At 40.9% G+C, this 20,907-nt stretch overlaps 3 protein-coding genes across 4 annotated transcripts in view; 1 reads left to right on the top strand and 2 right to left on the bottom strand.

The window, feature by feature from the left end:
• The first annotated feature begins 1,214 nt into the window (after positions 1–1,214).
• Positions 1,215–3,682, top strand: LOC125259692 (amphoterin-induced protein 3). The gene is made up of 2 exons (XM_048177546.1): positions 1,215–1,878; positions 1,969–3,682. The coding sequence occupies exon 2, from the start codon at positions 2,091–2,093 to the stop codon at positions 3,609–3,611; it is 1,521 nt and encodes a 506-aa protein (XP_048033503.1). The 5' UTR covers positions 1,215–1,878; positions 1,969–2,090; the 3' UTR covers positions 3,612–3,682.
• Positions 3,683–5,697: 2,015 nt separating this feature from the next.
• Positions 5,698–18,731, bottom strand: tasorb (transcription activation suppressor b). Its single transcript, XM_048177545.1, has 23 exons — positions 18,276–18,731; positions 16,818–16,963; positions 16,584–16,676; positions 16,070–16,142; positions 15,346–15,437; positions 15,067–15,201; positions 14,870–14,985; positions 14,750–14,784; positions 14,546–14,651; positions 14,351–14,454; positions 14,160–14,263; positions 13,888–13,960; positions 13,708–13,782; positions 12,910–13,611; positions 10,691–10,959; positions 10,489–10,615; positions 9,197–10,035; positions 8,989–9,108; positions 8,738–8,897; positions 8,186–8,285; positions 7,924–8,102; positions 7,688–7,822; positions 5,698–7,592 (listed from the first exon to the last, which is right to left on the bottom strand). Exons 1-23 carry the CDS (start codon positions 18,583–18,585, stop codon positions 6,142–6,144), a joined length of 5,544 nt encoding a protein of 1,847 aa, XP_048033502.1. The 5' UTR covers positions 18,586–18,731; the 3' UTR covers positions 5,698–6,141.
• Positions 18,732–19,975: 1,244 nt separating this feature from the next.
• The window catches only part of asb14b (ankyrin repeat and SOCS box containing 14b), an 11,442-nt gene continuing 10,510 nt past the window's right edge, over positions 19,976–20,907 (bottom strand). For both annotated transcript variants that reach the window (XM_048179135.1, XM_048179136.1), the window contains exons 9-10: positions 20,516–20,669; positions 19,976–20,169 (exon numbers count right to left, since the gene is read on the bottom strand). In XM_048179135.1, coding sequence (XP_048035092.1) covers positions 19,997–20,169; positions 20,516–20,669 — 327 coding nt within the window. In that variant the 3' untranslated portion in view covers positions 19,976–19,996. The remainder of the gene's footprint in view (positions 20,170–20,515; positions 20,670–20,907) is intronic.

Here is a 20,907-nt window from a genome sequence, read left to right as displayed (position 1 = left end):
GTATGCAAGTGCTTCCACCTACTGGTTATTTATATGAATAACCTGTTTGATGACTGCAAAGTCTATGAAATTTTAATATATTAAATATTAAAAATATAAATTATTACATTTATTTAATGACTTCAGAATAACCTAAAAATTGTAAAACGTCTGGATACAGGGTACAAAAAGACCTCAACAGTACATTTAAAAAAAAAAAAAAAAAAGCAAACAAAAAACAAACAAACCTGGCTTTCACACTCACCCTGACTTACTGCTAGAACTCAAGCTTAAACAAATCAAACTCTATCGGACTTTCCAAACGGTGGAAATTGCGAGTTTATGATTGAGATCTAATTTTAAAAATGTTTTCAACAAAAACTAACAAAGAGAGACTTGCATTCGAAAGGTCAGTGAAGTATAAATAAGAGTAAAATAATTTAAAATAATTCAGTATAATTTTAAATGGTTTGTCATCAAAGAAAATGTATAAAGCTGCAACTGAATTCAAAGTTTCTCCCTTTTCAGTTAATTTCCCACACACTCAGCATTTCATGTGCCCACATCATGTGAGTGTAGAGTAGATATACTGTGCAAAGCTGTTTCCAGTCATTTTCTGGAATGCTGTAAGACTTATCAGTGTTTAATCTTGTGTGTGGGAGTACTCTGTGCTTGTCAGTGTGACTGCTGCCAGCTATCTATGCCATGCATCAGTGTTTCTGAAGAGATGCCACCCTAACAGAATGGCACTCTATAAAAACAAACATCCTAATTCTATTTCACAGCTTTAGGTTTGTCACATGCTGTGAATGATTAACTTGCCTTGACTCCAAGATCCATTATATTCCAAAACATTATGCTTGCATGGGCCACATTTTGCACCCGTCTACTAAAAAGCATGGACATATGATTTGAAGGTGGATGTTATTATGTAATTATTTACAAAAGATAGATAGATAGATAGATAGATAGATAGATAGATAGATAGATAGATAGATAGATAGATAGATAGATAGATAGATAGATAGATAGATAGATAGATAGATAGTATTCAGCTGAATCCTGCTGAAACATCAGGTGAAACCAGAACGGTTGTAGATATTCAACTCATACAGATGAAATACTAATACTACCATTCAGATGTACAAGATGATGACTGTGCCAAAGGCCTCTGGAGAAGCACAAACAAACCAAGACCAATGCAGTGTGACAGCAGTCAGCTCCCTCAGGACCACCATGACCAAGACAACCGACAACAGCTGCCAAACACCTCCTGGCAGCGGAGATGAGGGGGAGTCAAAGCTGAGGTTTCTAAGCTGACTGGTACCTCATGCTATACAAACAAATTCTCTCTCATCGAAGTCCAAATGTTTTGATGATTTTCATGAAATGAAAGATGATACAAACACACAGCATTTGAAATCCTGTTAAGAGATGTGCTGTATGGGGAAAAAAACTGAAACGGAAAAAAGACAAATCCAGAGGGGATTAAAGGAACTAAACAATTGGAGAGAGAACGAGACAGAGTGAGGGGGTAGAAAGAAAGATAGATAGAGAGAGCCATATTGGGAATAATCACAGTGTGAGAGGGAGAGACGTGAGGCGGTGCTCTGAATAGGAAGCAGAGGGAAGGATGGGAAGAGATTAGTGCTGCGCTCTGTGGACTCATCACTCAATAAAAGGACACTCTGCAAACAACACGGGCGCTCTGCCTCAGGAGAACTGGGAAAGGTGCGAGTTTCATTTTAGGGATATATAAAAACTTACTGGAAATCGCTTTGGACTTTCTGGATATTTTCAGATCAGGATAATCAGTTTGAACAACTTCTAATTATGGATTGTTACAGCAAAGTAAGAACAGAGGAACCAGATCTAAGAAGGTTCTAAGTGACTTTTCCGGTAGGCTTTCCTGTGTATGTTGTACTAAGAGAATAGGTAAACCAATGTAAACCAAAAATTTTAATTAATTACAGACTGTTTTATTCTCAGTGCATTCCTCGCCCCTGATACTACCCATCTGCTCTTATATTACATGCGTAATATACAGAAAATATACATGTGTGAAATACTGGAGGACAACCTTTCTAGGATTTAAGAACAGAGGGCTTCCTATGTTGAGTGTTTCTCCAACTGTGCCAGCACTCTTCCTGATAGAATCCTTTTACCGTGCAACCAAAAGAATGACCTCTACATCATATATGGTTTTGTTCTCACTCTTGGTTCGGATCTCAGGGGCTAGTTGTCCTCAGGGCTGCCTGTGCACCTCTGACATACTGAACTGTGGCTCTTTGGGTCTGGATAGATTTCCCAACCCGCTTCCATCCACGACTTCTGTCTTGGACCTCAGTCATAACAGACTAACATGGCTAGCAGCCGGCACCTTCCACGGACTCCCAAGGCTGCACGCTTTGCATATGTCCCATAACCGCATCTCCTTGCTCAGCCCGGGAGCTTTCCATAACATCAGCAGTCTACGATACCTGGACCTCTCTTCAAACAAATTGCAGGTGGTGGGGAAGTTTCACTTCCAGAACCTGCCAGATTTGGAGGTGTTGTTGCTGTACAACAACCGTCTTTCCCGAGTGGAGAGCAACACGCTTATGGGGCTTGGCAGTCTCAGAAAGGTATATTTCAGCCTCAACCAGATCACCGACTTCCCGTTCTTCTCAGTTCGCAAGCATAGCCACCCCAACCTGGTAACGCTGGACCTCTCCTCAAACCGACTGTTTCGTTTGCCCATGGATGACATTGTGCTGTTGCCCGTTGCAGTGCAAAAAGGCCTGTTCCTGCACAACAACAGCCTGGAGTGCGATTGCTCTCTGTACCGCATGTTTTGGCACTGGGAGCAGAAGGGATATGCAAGCGTGAAAGACTACAAGGATGACTACAAGTGTCTGATGTATGGTGAACCTCAAATCTCAATTAATTTTCTGCGCTCTGCATACTTCTTTGAGAACTGTACGGTTGGGAAGATGATATCCCTGATATCCCCAAAGGCTGATAAAGTTGTTTACGAGGGAGAACAAGTGAGACTGGACTGCACTGGAACATTAAACGGAGAAGACCTGTCCTACAGCTGGATCATTCCTCATCAAGAGAACATCTCTCAGCTGATCCAGAACGGAACTCTACGCCTCAATCAAGACGGTAGCTTGGATATTCTTGCTGCCCAGTCCACAGATTCAGGGATCTACCAGTGCACTGCTGTGGATAATACGAGGATGATAAATGAATCACGAGAAGTGAACCTAACTGTGGTAGCCCAGCGCTCCTCAGAGGAGCCGTTCAACACAGGCTACACCACTCTTTTGGGGTGTGTTGTGACCCTTGTCCTGATATTGATGTATCTGTATTTAACCCCATGTTGCTGTGGTTGCTGCAAACCTCCGCCCTCCTCTCCAGCCATCTCAACCTTTGGAGAAGACCGCTGCACTCTGGCCTCTATCTTTGCAGCTCCTTCAACCGATCGTCTCAAGGGCAAGTCTCAGTCCGACAGGCACGTAGTGTTTCTTGAACCACTCGTGGCAGGGAGAAACGGCCATCCGAAAGCTGCATTTGTTGTTGAACAGCCTGCAATTGAATGGGACACAGAAAACTTTACCATTATTAGAGAAAGAAATTACTCAGAGTAGCACATTTGTAACATTTGCTTAACTGTCACAAATTAATCTGTCAATTCCCTAATAAATCATTTTGATCCTCAGATTTATAGGGTGTCTCCTGTCTCACAGTATCCATTTGTTTATGCTGAATGCATGGGACTGCGCTGCTAGTAATGTGCTAAAAATCCAAAGCAGAGAATTTTATATTTTAGAGACCCTAAGAGAAAATGTGTTGAATTTGCTCCAAAAAGCTCAAAAGTCACTGCAAAGAACAAAATACACTGATTGTTTACATTGTTTAATGTGGCCAGCGTTGCAGAGTTATTGCTCAGAACAAAAACTATCAGAGCTTCCTCTGAGTTACACATCTACCAGCTGGGAAGATAGGATGACCACAAGCTCTTCATGTAGAAATCCCTTTGAAGGCAGTCAAAAACATCTACATGCTGTAGATATTATACTATAAGCAGTGATTTAAAGAGAGGACATTTCAGTAATCTAAATCCTCAACAGAAGGCCTTCTAGATCTATTTTAGACTAAGGTTTAATCTCTTCAGCTGTGTCATTACCATTAGATACATCTAATCCTTTATGTCAAGAAAACATGGCGATAAATTTTTGTGCGGAACCATGAGTTTGTGAAAATAAATGTTCCTACCAGCTCACACCTAGCAGTTGATGAAATAAAATAAATGAAGCAGCAGCAGTGAAGGCAATGTAATGATGTCTGTTTGTGTGTGATATTATTCATTTCTGCACTTTGCATTAGGCAAATGGCTCTTTCATTATAGAGATGTGCTATGGGAGAGGATTAACACCCCTGCCAGAATTTTCCCTCCCACACCATGCACAGTATGCAAACTAAAAGCAAAATATGAAAATGAAAGAGCACCAAGGTACAAAGTTAATCCGTGCAGCCCATTTCCAGATGTGATCAGATTTATCTGCAGCAACCCACTTTCACATACGTAATACGACGACACATGTCCCCTGGTTGTTTGTCAACTGTTGTGCAGTTCACAAAGCCCAGCTACCAGATTAGTTGGAAAAAAAAAAAAAAGAGGTCTATGTGATCGTACACAATTATTTCTCATTAGACCTCATTCTCTTCAAGTCCTATAATGGCAAAACATTAATCAGACTTACCAAATGGATCTGATCTTGTCATCAAATAACACATTTTGTATCAGCAACTTCACTATACACAGGTTGCAGTTATATAACAGTGACTGCCCTGTTACAGCCTTGCCTCTGTGTTGTGTTGTTTGTAGTGTTGTTTTGAGAAATGACTGTATTAAATGAGAGATGAGATGACCAGGGGTCAGATTTTAGCAGATTACTCTTTGGGGCAAAACTAGGTACTCCAACAATTTTTCAGCCTTCTCTTAATCCTTTAAGCTTTCTTTTTTTTTTTTTTTTTCCTATTCTGCTGCTGGCATGATTTGTTCTTATCTTTCTTTCTAACCTATACTGAGGTCATACTATCACTCAGGTGGTGATAAATGTAACCAACAACAACAGATCTCTTATCCCAGCCACGCCTGACATTTACTTGGGTTGAAATAAAGAAATAGCAGAAAAGGTGTTTTAAACAAAATCTTACGCATTGTTTTTAGAGACATAGTCGTTTATCTGGTAAACACACCTGACATTCATTTGAGTTGAAATATAGAAATAGCAGAAAAATTGTTTAAAACAAAATCTTACGCATTTTTTTTAACAACATAGCTGTTTATCTGGTAAACTGTAACATTTGTGAAATGCCCAGAGGTATTTTCTACAGAAATTTAGCTAACCATATTCATGTTTGTCATGTACAAAGGGCAAATCAAGATATTTTAACACATTAATTCATTGTTTTCTGACCAGAAACAAACCCTTTAGAAAAATTGCAGCAGCATCAGACCAGCAGAATCAATTAGGAAATTATGCCCTCTGCTGGCCGGCTGTAAAACCATTAGGTCGTAACCATTAAAACCACTTTGGCATTGATTAACCTCACTGGAAAAGAAAATCTGTAACCAATTTTTATATAACATCATAAATATCTATGTACATGTACAAAGAGTTCAACCGTTCCCAACTGTGAATTAATACTGAACACAATATCACAATGTTTGATACAACCTTGTTTTAATAGAACATCTGTACAACCAAGAATGTAAAAAAAACCAAAAACAGCTAAAATGAAGAACGACTCACTTTTTCTCTTTAAAAAAATATTGTCTGCATTTTGCTCCTTGTTCACAAACCGTTTTTTCGAAAATCTGAACGAAAAGTATTGACAAAAATGAAACATTGAAAGGCAATTACATTTCTTGGCAATATAAATATAGTGGTATGAACAAGGTTTCTCAAACATCTGGTTTAGGAAGAGCATTATTGAAAACAGTGAAAATCTGGCCACCGTCTGAGTCACCAATCTCATTTATACAAAACCAGATTTCTTTTTTTATTTTTTTTTTATTTCAGATGATGATATTTTGATGTGCTCTTAATGGTAAATATGTACATTCCTAATGCCAGTAGTCTATGAGGGAGCATGGCATCCCTATGGCATTTAGTTATAGGTGTAGTCCGAATAGTAGTCTGACCGACCACCCCCTCCCCTCCCAGGGGGATAACCCCAGTTACAGGACGGTCCCCCTCTGATGTGACCCCGGCCAGGTCTAGATCTCATGGGATGCGGCGGTACACCTCGACCCCTGAAGCCACCACGCATCATATCAGCGGGTCCCCCTCTGGGATTGTACATGCTATTGTTGTGTCCGCCTCGGCACATGGCTCCCAGTGCAGCTCCGGGGATGGGTAAGAGTCCTCTGCTTGCAGTGCCACCCCTGGTGGGAGGAGCTTGACTGCTGCCTTGACTCTCGGAGGAAGAGTTCACTGGAGTTTTGCTGCCTTGGCCGCATGAGGTCAAACTACCCAGTGCACTTCCTTTATCTCTACCGCCCTCCTGCTGGCCCACTTTGGAGGTGGCTGAAGAAGGGACACCTTCTTCCTCATGTCCACGAGAGGTTCCGCTCTCAGCGTCTTCCACCCACGATCCATCTGCAGGCCTAGCAGCCTCAGTTTGGGTGGACGGTAGTGCGCCAAATCCTGCCCCGCTCTGTCCAGCCACGTATCCCTGTTGGGCTCCCGGTGTAGAAACCCAGCTGTAAAGCGGTGGAACAGGGGGAATTGGAGTGAGAGCTGGAAAAGGCGTAGCATCTGGGTAGGAGGGAAAAGTGGCGTGAAGAGAGGACGAGGAAGAAGCGGAGGATGAGGAAGCAGTCTCTACAAGCATCTTAGCAGTTTGAGAGCCAGCAAGTCCTTGCTGATTAGCAATGTTTGCAGCTGCCGCCCCATGCACTCCCACACTGTCAGGAACAGGACCAGGTGGCTGAAGAGAGGCGGCTGACTCTGGAGTAGGAAGCACCTCCACTGAGCTAACCGGCGGCTGCGGGAGGGAAAGGGGAAGGGTGAGTGGTTGGGCAACGGGTAAGGTGGAGGTGTTTGTTGGAGGTTGAGTCCCAGGAAGAGCGGCAGTTTGACTATACTCTGATCCCCTGGAGGCCACGCTGGCTGGAGATGAATATGCAGAGGACATATGGTATGCGGGAGAACCAGAGTAAGGGCTCCACTGTGCTGAGCTGGGACACAGGTAGCTCTGGTGAGGGTTCACGCCGAAACTGGCCAGGGTGTCCTCTACTTCAGGCCTGGGTGTGCTATCCTGACTGGCAGCTTTATATTGAGCGATGGCAGACTTCAGAGCTGCATAATCAGTTGAGTAAGAGCCCTGGGTATGGTAGGTGGTAGGGTTTGGATGCACAAGTGGATCGATAATGGGGTCCAAAGAGGGTTGGTCAGGGAGGGGAGGACGAAATCCATCAGTCTGAGGCGGAGGGGGCTGAGGTGCCTGTGGTTCCGACAGGTCATTTTCAGTCTGAATGGCAGTCTCGGAGATAACCAGCATGTCATCTTCAGAGTCTATAGACATGTCCTCCTCATCTCGGACTGCATCAGGCTCCACTGAGCAGTCAAAGAGAAGATAATGTGTCAACATTGAAATCTATAATTTCTTTGTGATTTTTGTCAGAAGTAGTAAAGGACTGTGCAGTCTTTACCTGGATCAGGTAGGGCAGCCAATGGTACTTCTTCTGGGACACTGATCAAACTCTGGAAATTGTTCATGATGTCATTCATACCAGCAATGATGACTCCACTACCGGAGAACTGCGAGAATGTGTCATCATACCTTTCTGTATATGAACACAGCACAGATTGATCAAGAAACATCACAGATGACTCCACATACCCCCATTCATAAATACCAGCCTTCAACTAGACCTGTTGCACGTACCTGTGAGGAAGATGAGGTGCCGAAGCTGTGTGTGTTGAGCTTGCAGCTTTACCAAACAGTCCAAATCAGGAGCCTGCCTAGATGGAGTATCACACTCGTGATAAGGCAGAAACTCAACCAGGTGTTTCTTCTGGTAAGTCGTCAGCAGGTTCAACAGATTCAGGGCCTCAGTGTTTAACCTGTGAAAGGAAATGTGTGTCAGATACTGGAGACTAGGAGTCTGTCAGGATTGGCGAAATAGACTAAACATTTTGTCTCTAACCTGCTGAGCTCTTTAAGCTTCTTTTGAGTCTTGCAGTGCACCTTCCACTTCCAGGGTGAGCCCTGTTCCTCCAAGAACTTAAGAAATGCCTGTAGCTTCTCTGCAAACACAAATGTCAGTTCTTAAAGTCTTGATGTAACAAAAGTAGAAACAGATCTTTTCTTCCATATTGTGACACATCTGAGCGAAACGGATTATCAAAATTCACCGGTTGTTGATTTGATGGAGGCAGTTGCAAGCTTGCAATCGTTTTAAGCAGACTAATGACTGTAGAAGTACGTCACCAGAAAAGTCTGACGCTTTCAACGGAAGATCGAGTTATGATGTTTCGATTAACAATTATGAGGTTTAAGTTTTTTAAATGAAATGTATATGAATAATTCACAATAAGATAATTAAGATACATTTAGAAAATGCTGACTTTAAAGGAAAGGATACACCAAATTTTGCATTCACACTTGAAGAAACGAATTTAAAAGCACTAACAGTACATTTTTGGACAGGTTGTTTGTGCTTGAAGATTTTGTAAGCCCCGCTACATTCAGCTCTTACCTAGTGTTATATTGTCTGGGTTGAGAATGAGCTCATCCGACACAATGAGACCTCCAGACACGAAAAGCTCATTGTAAGTGCGATTTTTCACATCATCCAGACTGTCCACTCCAGCAAAGTAAACTGTAGGTAATTTCTTCAGAGACACCAGAGCTGGGATCTAAATGGGGTATAGAAAGAAGAACGTCATAAAAAGGATGCTTTATGCAACTAGTTAACTATTAAGATTACAATGTAGAGTTATTAGTTACCTTATGTACATGAGCTGCGATATCCTCATTCTGAATAATGATCATAAACTTTTGCTGACTTTTTATCTCTAGGTAATTCTGAGGGTTGCAATCGATGTTTCCAAGACTTCTTAAATACTCCTGTAAAACCAAACAAAGAAGGTTAAAGATAAGGTGTTTCAAAGTTATCAGACCACACTGAATATTCTGAAATTTTATACTTTCAGACCTTGATCTCAGTGCAGAGTTCACTCTCCTCATCTCCTCTCTGAATGTAAAACTTTACAGCATTCTTCTGCATGATCTCCATCAGTGTGCATAACACATCTGGCTTAATTTGTCCGATAACGCTGCCCCCCACAGTGCTTGAGCTTCCTGCAAGAGTAGGTTCTGAGGGCATCTCTGGGACTGAAGGGATTGGAGGATGACTAGCACTTCCTGCTGATGGGGAACACATAGGACTTTCCACAACTTCTGAACTCTTGGGGTCAGTTGATTTTTCTGCTGAAAACAGGTGGACCTCTCTGACAGTGCCAAGGCGATGCTTGCTTGAAGAAGGAGGTTTAAGGATAGCTTGTGATTTGCTCGACAAAGCCTGAGACTTAGGCACTGGAGAAGATGTTTTAGTGTGAGGATGAGCAGGAGGTGAGGGCAGCGTGGGTTGGGCAGGAGCTGGCATGACAGAAGGGGGCGGAGCAGGTGGCAAGTGGGCGGGAACTGGGGCAACAGCAGGTGGTGATGCGACAGCCACGGGTTCTAAAGACGCGCTGGGAGAGCGGATCATACGGTTCATCTTTTCACAGAGACTGTTAACGTAGCCCTGCACAGGCAGGGAGGAGACGTATTTGGAGACAAAAGGTGAGAATGAGCTCGACCGTTTGGCCTGATCCTCGCATCGCGGCAAATGAGTCGGTGGGGTGTAGGTTATATGTTGGTCCTCCATCATTTTCTGGATACCTGTGCAGAGGTTCTGGAACTCACTGTCAAGAATAGAGTCTACTACTTTGCCCGTAGAATGTACCTGCTTCTCCCCTCCACAAGCAAAAGGTTCACAAACACCCTCTAAAGCTAAAAACAGAATATGTTCATTAGAATATGTTATTCATCATTTCATTTTAATGAATTCATCAATTTATTAATTAAAACATTTTTGCACTGTACAAGTGTTTGAGGGGGTATGCAAGATTTGACTCTGAAAGAATGCATATTTAAACCAATAATTGTTATACGAACGTAAACTCATTAAAAGTAACTATAATGACTTAGAAACACCAAATCAGCATATCAAAATGATTTCTGAAGGATCATGTGACACTGAAGGCTGGTGCAATGGCTCCTGAATATTCAGCTTTGCCATCATAGGAATACATTTAAAATATAATAAACTAGAAAGGTTATTTGAAAATTTTAATAAAAGAGATTTTTCAATTTTTTTTTTTTTTTAAATATCTAACCACCCCCAAACTTTTGACAGTGTATATTAAGAACAAGTCAGTTGCAAGCATGCAGGTGAGGATGGACCTGTGGTGGACGTTTTCCAGAGAGGGTGGCTCTGATGTGAGGCTTCTGCTGGACGGGAGGGCTGCTGCTCCAGACTGGAAGAGGGACTGTACACATCCACACTGCTCCTGCTGCAGGCCATCTGCTCCTACACATATATACTAACGGTTAAATTAAACAACAATTGAGTGTGGCATTAGATATCATGAGGAACAGTCCACACCTCCAAGTAATCCAGGTTAACCTGCTCCTCATCAGCACGCCTGGCACGCAGGTCAAGATCACAGAGGGCGGCTGAGTCAGCGGGGTCGTATCCTTCTACGTTTTTGGGGAGTATCTCAGGCTGGCTGCTGGCAGTGTTAGAGTTCTGGGCCATCCTGTTGAGTGTGCTGAGAAAGAGTTTGAGCAAGGCATGCGTGTCTCGGAGGGTGGCACTCTGAGATACGCGTTCCCGCAGGTCTGTGTCACACAGCCCCATGCTGTCCATCACCACTAAGAGAAAGAGAAACCGACTGTCAACAAGGAGCTCATGAAGGAAGCACTGCAGTTACACTCTATTGAGCTGGAGCAATTTCATAATTTCTCATTTTTTATTTTGAGATGACAAAAAAACCCAGACATGTTCTTGACAGGTTTCATGGGATTCACCTTTTAGTGATGAAGTAACTAAAGCTGCCATAAAGTAATTAAAATTAGTTGCATTGTGAATTATCACTGATAATAATTTCACAGTTTTAGCCAAGGTCCTCAGCACAGACAGTTACTCTTAAAGTAGGGCTGATGCATCAGCCTCAATATGCAGTCTTCTCTATCTGTGTCTCTGGAGCTCTTTCATGCAAGTAGACAGAGCACCTAGTCTCTCATTAGGCACACTGCCCTTTATTCAGACGTGTGAAACAAACACTTCATATGAACATCTGAATACTTAAATAACAGCACTTAAGAATCAAAAAGATCATTTTCATATGCAGTTCTAGAAACAACGAGTTTTTCTAAAAAAAAATCAGTTTTTTTAAAACCAGTGTATCTATTCTGGTATTTATGTTACAGGCAATGTCTGTATTTGGTATCTTAGAGATAACAGAGTAATAGACCCATGTCAGGAATGCAGTAACAATGTTACTTATTTAGCCCAGCTTCCAGAGAATAAATATGCACTTGTTTTGTTATTAATCAGTTTGAACTTTATTCTTTTTGAAATTTGTTCATTTTGTTCTGTGCCCTGTGTGGATGTAGATTTCATGTTCTGTTCCAGTGAAGTACTGACAAAAACATTGCCTATATTTTATCTAATTGTGCTTGCAGGGGTTATTTTTTGTGACAATGCCAAAGAAACAGTCTTCAAGGGTTAGTTCACCCAAAAATAAAAATTCTCTTTAATTACTCACCCTCATGTCATTCCACACTTGTAAGACCTTCGTTCATCTTCAGACACAAATTAAGATTTTTCATAAAATCCGATGGCTCGGTGAGGCCTGCATTGCCAGCAAGAAATTAACACTTTCAATGCCCAGAAAGCTACTAAAGACGTATTTAAAACAGTTCATGTGACTACAGTGGTTCAACCTTAATGTTATGAAGCGACGAGAATACTTTTTGTGCACCAAAAACAATCAAAATATGACTTTAAATCAACAACATCTAGTGATGGGCGATTTCAAAACACCGCTTCATGAAGCTTTATGAATCTTTTGTTTCAAATCAGTGGTTCGGATCGCGTATCAAACTGCCAAAGTCACACCTCCAGTGGTGAACCATTGAAATTTCGAAACACTTATGATGTAACGAAGCCTCGTTTACTGAAATCACATGACTTTGGCAGTTTGATGCGTGCTCCGAACCACTGATTCGAAACAAAAGATTCATAAAGCGGTGTTTTGAAATTGCCCATCACTAGATATTGTTGAATAAAGTCGTTAATTTGTTTTTTGGCACACAAAAAGTATTCTCGTCGCTTCATAACATTAAGGTTAAACCACTTTACTCACATGAACTGTTTTAAATACGTGTTTAGTAGCTTTCTGGGCAATGAAAGTGTTAATTGTCTTGCTCGCAATGCAGGCCTCACTGAGCCATTGGATTTCATCAAATATATCTAATTTGTGTTCCGAAGATGAATGAAGGTCTTACAAGTGTGGACCGACATGAGGGTGAGTAATTAATTTTAATGTTTGGGTGAACTAACCCTTTCAGGAGAGTTCAACAGTGGCCCAGATGAGAAGAGACCTTCCGCAATTTATGCCTCAACTGTGACCCTTATCAAAGTTTCTAACGTATATGGGGCAAAGTGTGTCAAAGATAATGAACTCTAGGTAAGTGTGGAGAACTTTGTCTTCAGTAACTCCTGGTCTTAACTGAGCATATTTATGTGGTCTAACTGTAATTCCCCTACAACAGCTCCAAGCTGTACCCTCCTCTAAATTTTTTTCGGCACAGACTCACCTCTCCCTTGCTCTCCGTTAAGTAGACCAGTCCTAAGGTACTTGCTCACACTTCCAGGACCTTCCCTCTCCAACCTCCTCTTCAGGCCAGCGGGATCCCAGTCCTCCTCTCTTTCCGGCCCGCTCCCCTCCTCCTTGCTCAAAGTCCGCTTATGTAACTGAATCAACTTTAGCAATTTCTCCATCTTCTCTTTATCATACTCACTCTGTGGCCTCTGAGCGCCACCGTTAGACTGAGAAACCGCAACTGTACTGCTGCATGATGCCTGTCTATCCGACCCTCCCCAGTCTGAGACAGGACTGTACTCTTCTGCACCTGCTGGGGGAGATGCTGCCTCCTGTCTGCTTTCCATCAGACCCTGCTGCAGTGCCTCCACAGGCAGCTGGAACTGTCCCGGTCCATTTATGTAAGAGTTCAGTGCCAAATCCATATTCTTAGGACGAGGTGCCAGGTATTGGTTGGTCCGGTCATCCAGAGTGTGCCGGTACTCTACGATGTGAAAGGGTCGGACAGCACCTTGCTCCTTCTGGTTGAGGTAGTCCAGCGCCTGACGTTTCAGTCCCGCCGCGAGCTCTTTGGGTGGATTGGCTCGCAGCTTGTAGAGACCATGATGCAGGGCGGGTACAAAATTATCTAGATGGTGGCAGATTGGGTCTTTAGGCTCTAGTGGAGGATCCTCATCTACTCCAGAGTTCTTCAAAACTGAAAAATAAAAGAACAAAAGCCATTAGAAGGACTGGTGATGCACACACTTAAAATTCAAACAAACCTTGAGAAACTACCAAAAAAGACACTTACTCAATTTTGAGATGTTTCTTTGCTCTTGAAAAACAAAAAGTGCCTGCAAAACCCTGTCATTTCTTCCTCGTCGTTCTTTAAAAAAACCACAAAAAAAAAGATACACATCCTCAATTATTCCATGCTAAAAATCACTGTGTCAATGCAAAGTATGAGGTTAAAGGCTATGCATATACCTACCAGTGGTAGCGTGCAACTGAGAGGACGAAAGGAGCAAGAGAAATCCTTTGTCTATCAATGGCTTCACCAAAACCTAGAGTGAAGAGTTTAATTATAGCATGACTATAAAAAACATCACCAGTTTAACTTCTGCATATCACATCACTGACAGAGATTCTATCAACAGACTGAAGAAATGGCGTAGAGGGGAGAGGGTGGGCGGTAACGCTCTGCTAGGGTAAAGCGGCGGACATTAATTCAATCAAAGTGTAAAGTGGTCTGAATGAGCTCACCATTCTTTCTCTCTCAAGCCGTTGCAGCAGCCCCGAGAGACTGTTTTCCTGTTTACTCTTCCCCATGACCTCATACACGCTGCAGTACATCCCATACTTCAACACTGCAAAACACCACAAGACATTATCACATGTCAAATGAAACACATCAAATGTTTTGGGCTGAAAACCATCACTGGAACTCATCCTACCCTCTCGTGATCCACTGTAAGCCTCCCATGATAGCAGAACGGGCGGGATCTTTCTCTTTACTTGATCAAGATGCATAGCCATATTGATGTCAAGCTTGTCTGGTCTGAAAAACAAAAACAAACAAAAAAACAGCAATTTAACACCAATGCACAAACATTTGTTAAACTGCATTGGTCGAAAGAAAGGAGACTCACAGTTTAAGTGGAAGGTGAGGGAGACTTGAAGATCGGATGTACACTTGATAGACTTCCTCTCCTTTATTCACCAGCGAGCCACTCCAAACTGTATATCTTCGCCGAACTAAAGCATCAAATTAAGTAATAATAACACAGTAAGTTAGATAATATACCTATGTAATAATTTTATTAGGCTGCTATAAAGAGAAATACAAATCATACCTCTTTGCCCTTCATATAACATGCTGTTTAACCGACTAAAAGAGAAAACAAATTGTTAAAAATAAACCATAACAGATTGTAATACACTTTCTACACACATCACCAGTGGTCCCATCATACCTGTGTGTGGCAGTGGCCGACTCTTTGCCTTTGTATTGAAAAGACACAACCGCATACGGCAACACATGTCTGGGCCTTGACCTTAGCTCCTCAAATGCAAATTCATAGAAGTATTGCTGGAATAAAACACAGAAGGAAAAAGTCATTTATCTGAACACATATTACAAAACAAAAATCATATAGAAAAACTCACTCACCTGAGTGTGCTCAAAGGCCCTATACGACAATAATGAGGTCACTTTGCTGGCATTTTTGTACACATGGCTGTCATATTTGAGAGCCGGCTCAAGATTATTTTTGGGCATGTTCTCAAAAATGGTCTTCACTTTACCCTACAGAATAAGACAAATGGTCACTATTGTTTTTGAAACCACTGTGAAATTTATGTAGTTTTTAATTTTGAAAGACACAAAGCCAATTTTTAATCACATTTGATGCATGGTAAGTGCAAATGTTGGACCCCGTCAATGACTTACCTTCATCACTTTAAATATTATTATGTCTCCAGCAGCACCCACTTCAAATGGATTCATTTGTAACAAATCTGAGTATTTTGAGAGGTAAACCCCTAAAAATAGAAAAAGCAGCAGTTAGGATAGAAGAGTTACTTGGGGCGACATTCCTGTGACCCACAAAAAGCCCTGGGGTAATCCCAAGAAATTTGTTGACAATCCATTTGGAATGCAGAGCCTCTACATAGAGCATACTATGTTTGCTAAGATTAAATATTTGCAGAAACTATTTCATTCCACAAGTTAAAGCGATCCAAGTCGCTGTTACAAGATTTACAAAACTGTTTTTGTGAAAGTCTCTAAACACACAGCAGCTGCTTCACTAAACCATACAAAGCTCATGTATCAGAAATTTGCCTCAAATCACTCAATAATGAACAATGTTACTTCCAAAACCTCAAACATGCTCTGAAAATAGAAAGGTAATAGGGGTGACCAATATCTAAAACAGATGTTACTTTACAAAAAGTTTATCCACGTAAAAATGAGCGTCTATAACGAGTTTGGTTCATTAACATTTATTTGGCCCAGTGATCACAAGAAAGTATGGAGCAGTGATCTTTTTGGCCCTGACCAATTCAACTACTCCAAACCACAAGATCAAGTGACCACAGTAATACAAAATCCTCCCAGGACTCCCCTCCCAAACAAATTATTACAGCTAAACAGATATAAACACAATGCTCACCTTTGGAAGGGCTTCCCAGATTGTTGACCCGCGAATGTCCCACAGAAAGACCCTTTTCGCAGATCCAATGAGCCTGGAAAAGAAAATCAGATATTCCTCTGGTTAGTCATACTTTTGACCAAGACTACCGCTAGATGATGCTATTTAAAGCCCTTTCAAATTGCTGTTTTGCTCAAAGAAATATTATTCTCACGTTCCCATTTACGTTACGCCGTGTATCCTGATAAATAATGTGCTTACATTTTTTTATTCAAAGTACTGTGTCAATATTGTAGCAGTTATGCTGTAAATGCATCATAAACACTTTACAATTCAGTAACTTAACAGGAACGATAGAGAACACAGAACAAGAATAATATTGGTTTTGTTTATACTGCACCGTTCAGCATCCAAGGATGTAGTAGTACAAAATTCTGAGCTCAAGCTCAGATTATATAAAGTCTAAGTGTTAACATTAAGATTAAAATAACACTCAAAGACACTGTCACTTCAAGCAAAACAAACACAACCTCACCTTATTCCTATCAGGCAGCAGAAAAGCATAGGATTCTGTGAGTTCTGCCTCTGTCCTGCCATTCTGCTTCAGTTCCCTTTTCTTCTCGATGAACTGTGAAGACAAAAAAGACAAATTAATCCATAATATCAGTATTTGATTCAATAAAAACTGCCCCCAAGTGGCCTAACAATTATTTCAATCATCTAGTCTTTTACGATTGCAAGCAAAAATTCTATTTGACTCAGCGCTCACCTCTTTCTCCAAGAGTTCGTTGTGAATGAGTGAAGCTTTGGTGTAGGTGAAAGTCCCACGGGAGGTGGCGTCCAGGTAGAAGGAGGACAGAAGCTTCACAACTTCCTCAAACTCTCTGGAATCTGGAGACAAGTGCTGAAGGAGACCTGGAGACAGGACACATTAAAGACAGAACTCATTAGATCAGAACAACATCAATGCATTCGATAAAAGAAACTATATAGCAGGTGTATAGTATATTGTTTTGGTTTTTTTCCAACATAGTAAAGAGTTGCACATCACCTGATAAGACACTCTGTACAATGTGATACATTTTGCAGTTCAATAAAATACAAAATAGGGATTTTAAATAGGTGACGCTTAAATTATGCCGATACTTACACAAAGTACAATATAATGAAATATTAAATTTACTAAAAATTCGCCAAAACAAATGAAATCATAAAATATTCATAATAAATAAGCAAAACTATTTAGTAATATTATGGAAGTTGCGTTAATCGATCAATCGGTGGTTGATGCTGATAACCTCACAATGGCCAAATGAATCGGCTCGGTCGTTTCACTAATCAAAACATTTACGAAGCGACAAAAACCGGGGTTACAAATGTATTTGAAATGACTAGTCCTCTTTAGAATAATTTAGTGTCTGTTCTGCTATTTTGACCGGATAAAACATAACATAAAGCGCCTACAAACAAAAAAAAAAAACTTAAAGTAGAGCCAACAAAGGTGACAAAGTGAAAGCTGTCATGCATAACTACTTGCACAAACATTACTACAAGCACCTCCCAGTTTAACATCGGTTTCGATTTCATTCAGGCAGGTTTTTTTTTCTGTTGGCATCATATTTATTTCTTGTTTGCAAGATATCATCTTTTATTTCTTTTGCGCTATAAGGAAATAGTATTGCAATGAATGAGGTGTCCAAATAAGGCTGGTTGTTCAAGACTGACAGGTGTTTCAAACGTCGTGCGTAAAGACTGAAGGGAGAAATGGAGTGGTCAACCGATTCACACTGGTGCCATTGATGAGGAGGGGAAGAAGTGTGTCATGTGGTGCGGCAGTACGGTGTAGGAGGAGGAGGAGTGTGGAGCAAACTAGCAGAGCAATGACACCGGCCTCCGTGTGGTTTACAACAGTGAGACAAAAAAATGGTTTGCGTTGAACGCCCCGAACGAGTTGAATCTTCACGTGCAGCGAGTTGCATTAGAGCGCCTGACTTACCTGCAGCTCCGAGCAATGCACGCGCTCAAAAATTCATTAAGTAACTAGTGCAAACCTTTCAGGCTAATCACGTGGTTTGTTATATAGATCCCCCGTTTATATATCAATACACAACTATTCATTTGACCCGAAGCGGCAAAGAGCGCGCTTTTAGCGATACCGAAAGCTGTGAAAACAGAAACAGTCCATTTCGGGAATGGCAGTAGTAGTGGTAGTAATGGGACACACAACCTTTCCGCTCCTTGATTTTCCTTGGAATTTGAAAATTCCTTCTTGGCAGCTCCTCGGTCGACCTCGGTAGTGTCGAGGGCGATCCGCCGCAATTTTTCAGGTCCGACAGCCCAGCCCTCCGCCGCTCAGAAGCATCTTGTTCAGACATTTGCTCGTCTTCACATTCAGCTTGATCGCCATTTTGCTTGGATGTGGCCGTGCTAGAAGCTGACAACAATTGTTTCTTGCTGTCGCCATCCTCCAATGTTAGGCCGCCGGCCTTGCTGCTCTCCTTGTCGATTTTTCTCTCCTGGCTGAAATTGCAAGCCATTTTTTCGGACCAGCGGTCACCTAGTCAGCTGGCGATGAAGTTGGTTTCAATGCCGCTTCACGGAGTAATTCTCCTTCTCAACCAGCCTCCGCCATTATGCCTGTGACGTATGCCTTCCCCACCACTGCAAAACTCTGGCGTCACTCTGTTTACATTCACGTAGCCTGACGCCCCCCGGTGGCGCTACTGTGAACTGCGCAGCGTCTAGACGTCACGATCGCGAGCTTTGATCGCTGGCGCATGAGCAGCTCCACAGATGGCTGTAACATTTACAAGAATAGCCAAGAACGGATCGTCGAGCTGTCTGACAACTCTTTTGGGAAAGTCAGTGCGTATGTTTGTGCCGTTCCTTCCTCTCAGAATCATTACATTTCATGCATAATAATCACGTGACATGATTTCAAAATATGATCGAGACATATATTTCATAATTAATTCTAACATACAGTATATAAATCACATATTTAAATCGCATACAGCGGGGTCTTCTAGTTAAAATGCTTCTATGTTGCATTTCTCTAATAGGCCTATATTTTCTTTACAGTATAATATAATTTGAGAGAAACGTTACATAATAATAACAATAATGTTCTCCTGACTTTAATGACAGCAACACTCCAACTGCATGAACTCCATAAATTTGTGAGAAACCTAATACATGATTTGATGCATCTCAGTGGAAGAACATCTGACACCAGTAAGAGTCACATGATCAATTTCACAATGTGACCCTGGACCACAAAACCAGTCATAAAGGTCAATTTTTTAAAAATGGAGATGTATACATCATCTGAAAGCTGAACAAAATAAGCTAGGATATGACAATATTTGGCCGAGATACAACTATTTGAAAATCTGGAATCTGAGAGTGCAAAAAAAATCAAAATATTGAGAAAATCGCCTTTAAAGTTGTCCAAATGAAGTTCTTAGCAATGCATATCCACTCACAAAAATACATTTTTGATATATTTATGGTAGGAAATTTATAAAATATCTAAATGGAACATGATTTTTACTTGATATCCTAATGATTTTTGGCATAAAAGAAAAATCGATAATTTTGACCCATACAATGTATTGTTGGCTATTACAAATATACCCGTGCGACTTATGACTGGTTTTGTGTTCCAGGGTCACAAATGTGCTTATTTGATTAATCACCTAGAAATATTGCAAAATTATGCACTTGTTTCATGTTTTAAATCCTAAACCTTCTATGTCTTTTCAAATTTAATTTACATGTTGAATCACAGAATTTCAATGTGACCCCACTGTATCTGGATTTTTTTTTTTTTTTTTAAACACAAACAAATATTTTACAATATTTTGTTCAATAAAAAGTAAAAAACAGCATATCCATAGAGTTTTGTTATATCAGCAGCTTCTCATGTACAGATTTATCCATCTGGTTTTATTCTGTCATACTTCCTCTACTGTAAATATCATATTCTTTGAAGCGAATATAGTCTTTGAGACTGGCAGGCAGAGGCAGGAAACTGATAAAAACTGGAGCCCTCAGACGCAAGCGACCCAAACAATCACGAATCTTCAGTCTGCAGAGATGCTTCAGGCTTCGAGTGTTTTCTAATGAAGCAGAAATCATACATAAATTGGAATATGCTACATTTCAATGTATTTAATCACTTAAGACAAGTATAACACTATATGGGCCAGTTGCATAAACAGCCATTATATTAAGATTATGACTTAATAACTGTATTACCAACTAGAAGTTGGTTAGGGGTAATCAGTCTTACTTCTCGGTTTCAAATGAAACTAATGTACGTTTTTATTATTATTTTATGTACTGACTACTGACTAAAAAATTATGACTAACTTGAAAGACTAGTCTTAGCAGTTTATACAACCGGCCCTGCTGGGAATTTCATGTTAAAGGTTTTCTGGATCTCAATCTCAAGACGTGACTCACCTTGAATCTTACATATTTCCGGCCACTGTTTTTGCTCAACCAGAACAGTCTTCAGTTTGGAGCAGAGAGTCACGTGATCAACATAATCCAACATGATTCTCACTACTTGTGCTGAGATGTGCTTGAGCCAGTACACTGTGATCACCTCACAGAACTGCACAAAAATGAGTTTAGACATACAGTTGGTACCTTAAAGAGATCACCCAAAAATGAAACTTCTGTCATTATTAACTCGCCCTCATGTTGTTACAAATATGTATCTTTTTTTCATTCTTCACAAAAGAAGGTATTCTGAAAATGTCTCTTTTCTGTTTTGTTTGTTGTAAATTTGGACCTCAACATTCTTCATAATATCTTCTTTTGTGTTTTACGCAAGAATGAATGTCATACAT

This window comes from Megalobrama amblycephala, linkage group LG24, assembly GCF_018812025.1.
Source record: "Megalobrama amblycephala isolate DHTTF-2021 linkage group LG24, ASM1881202v1, whole genome shotgun sequence".
Classification (NCBI taxonomy): Eukaryota; Metazoa; Chordata; class Actinopteri; order Cypriniformes; family Xenocyprididae; genus Megalobrama; species Megalobrama amblycephala.
This window is presented reverse-complemented; position numbering and strand designations above follow the sequence as displayed.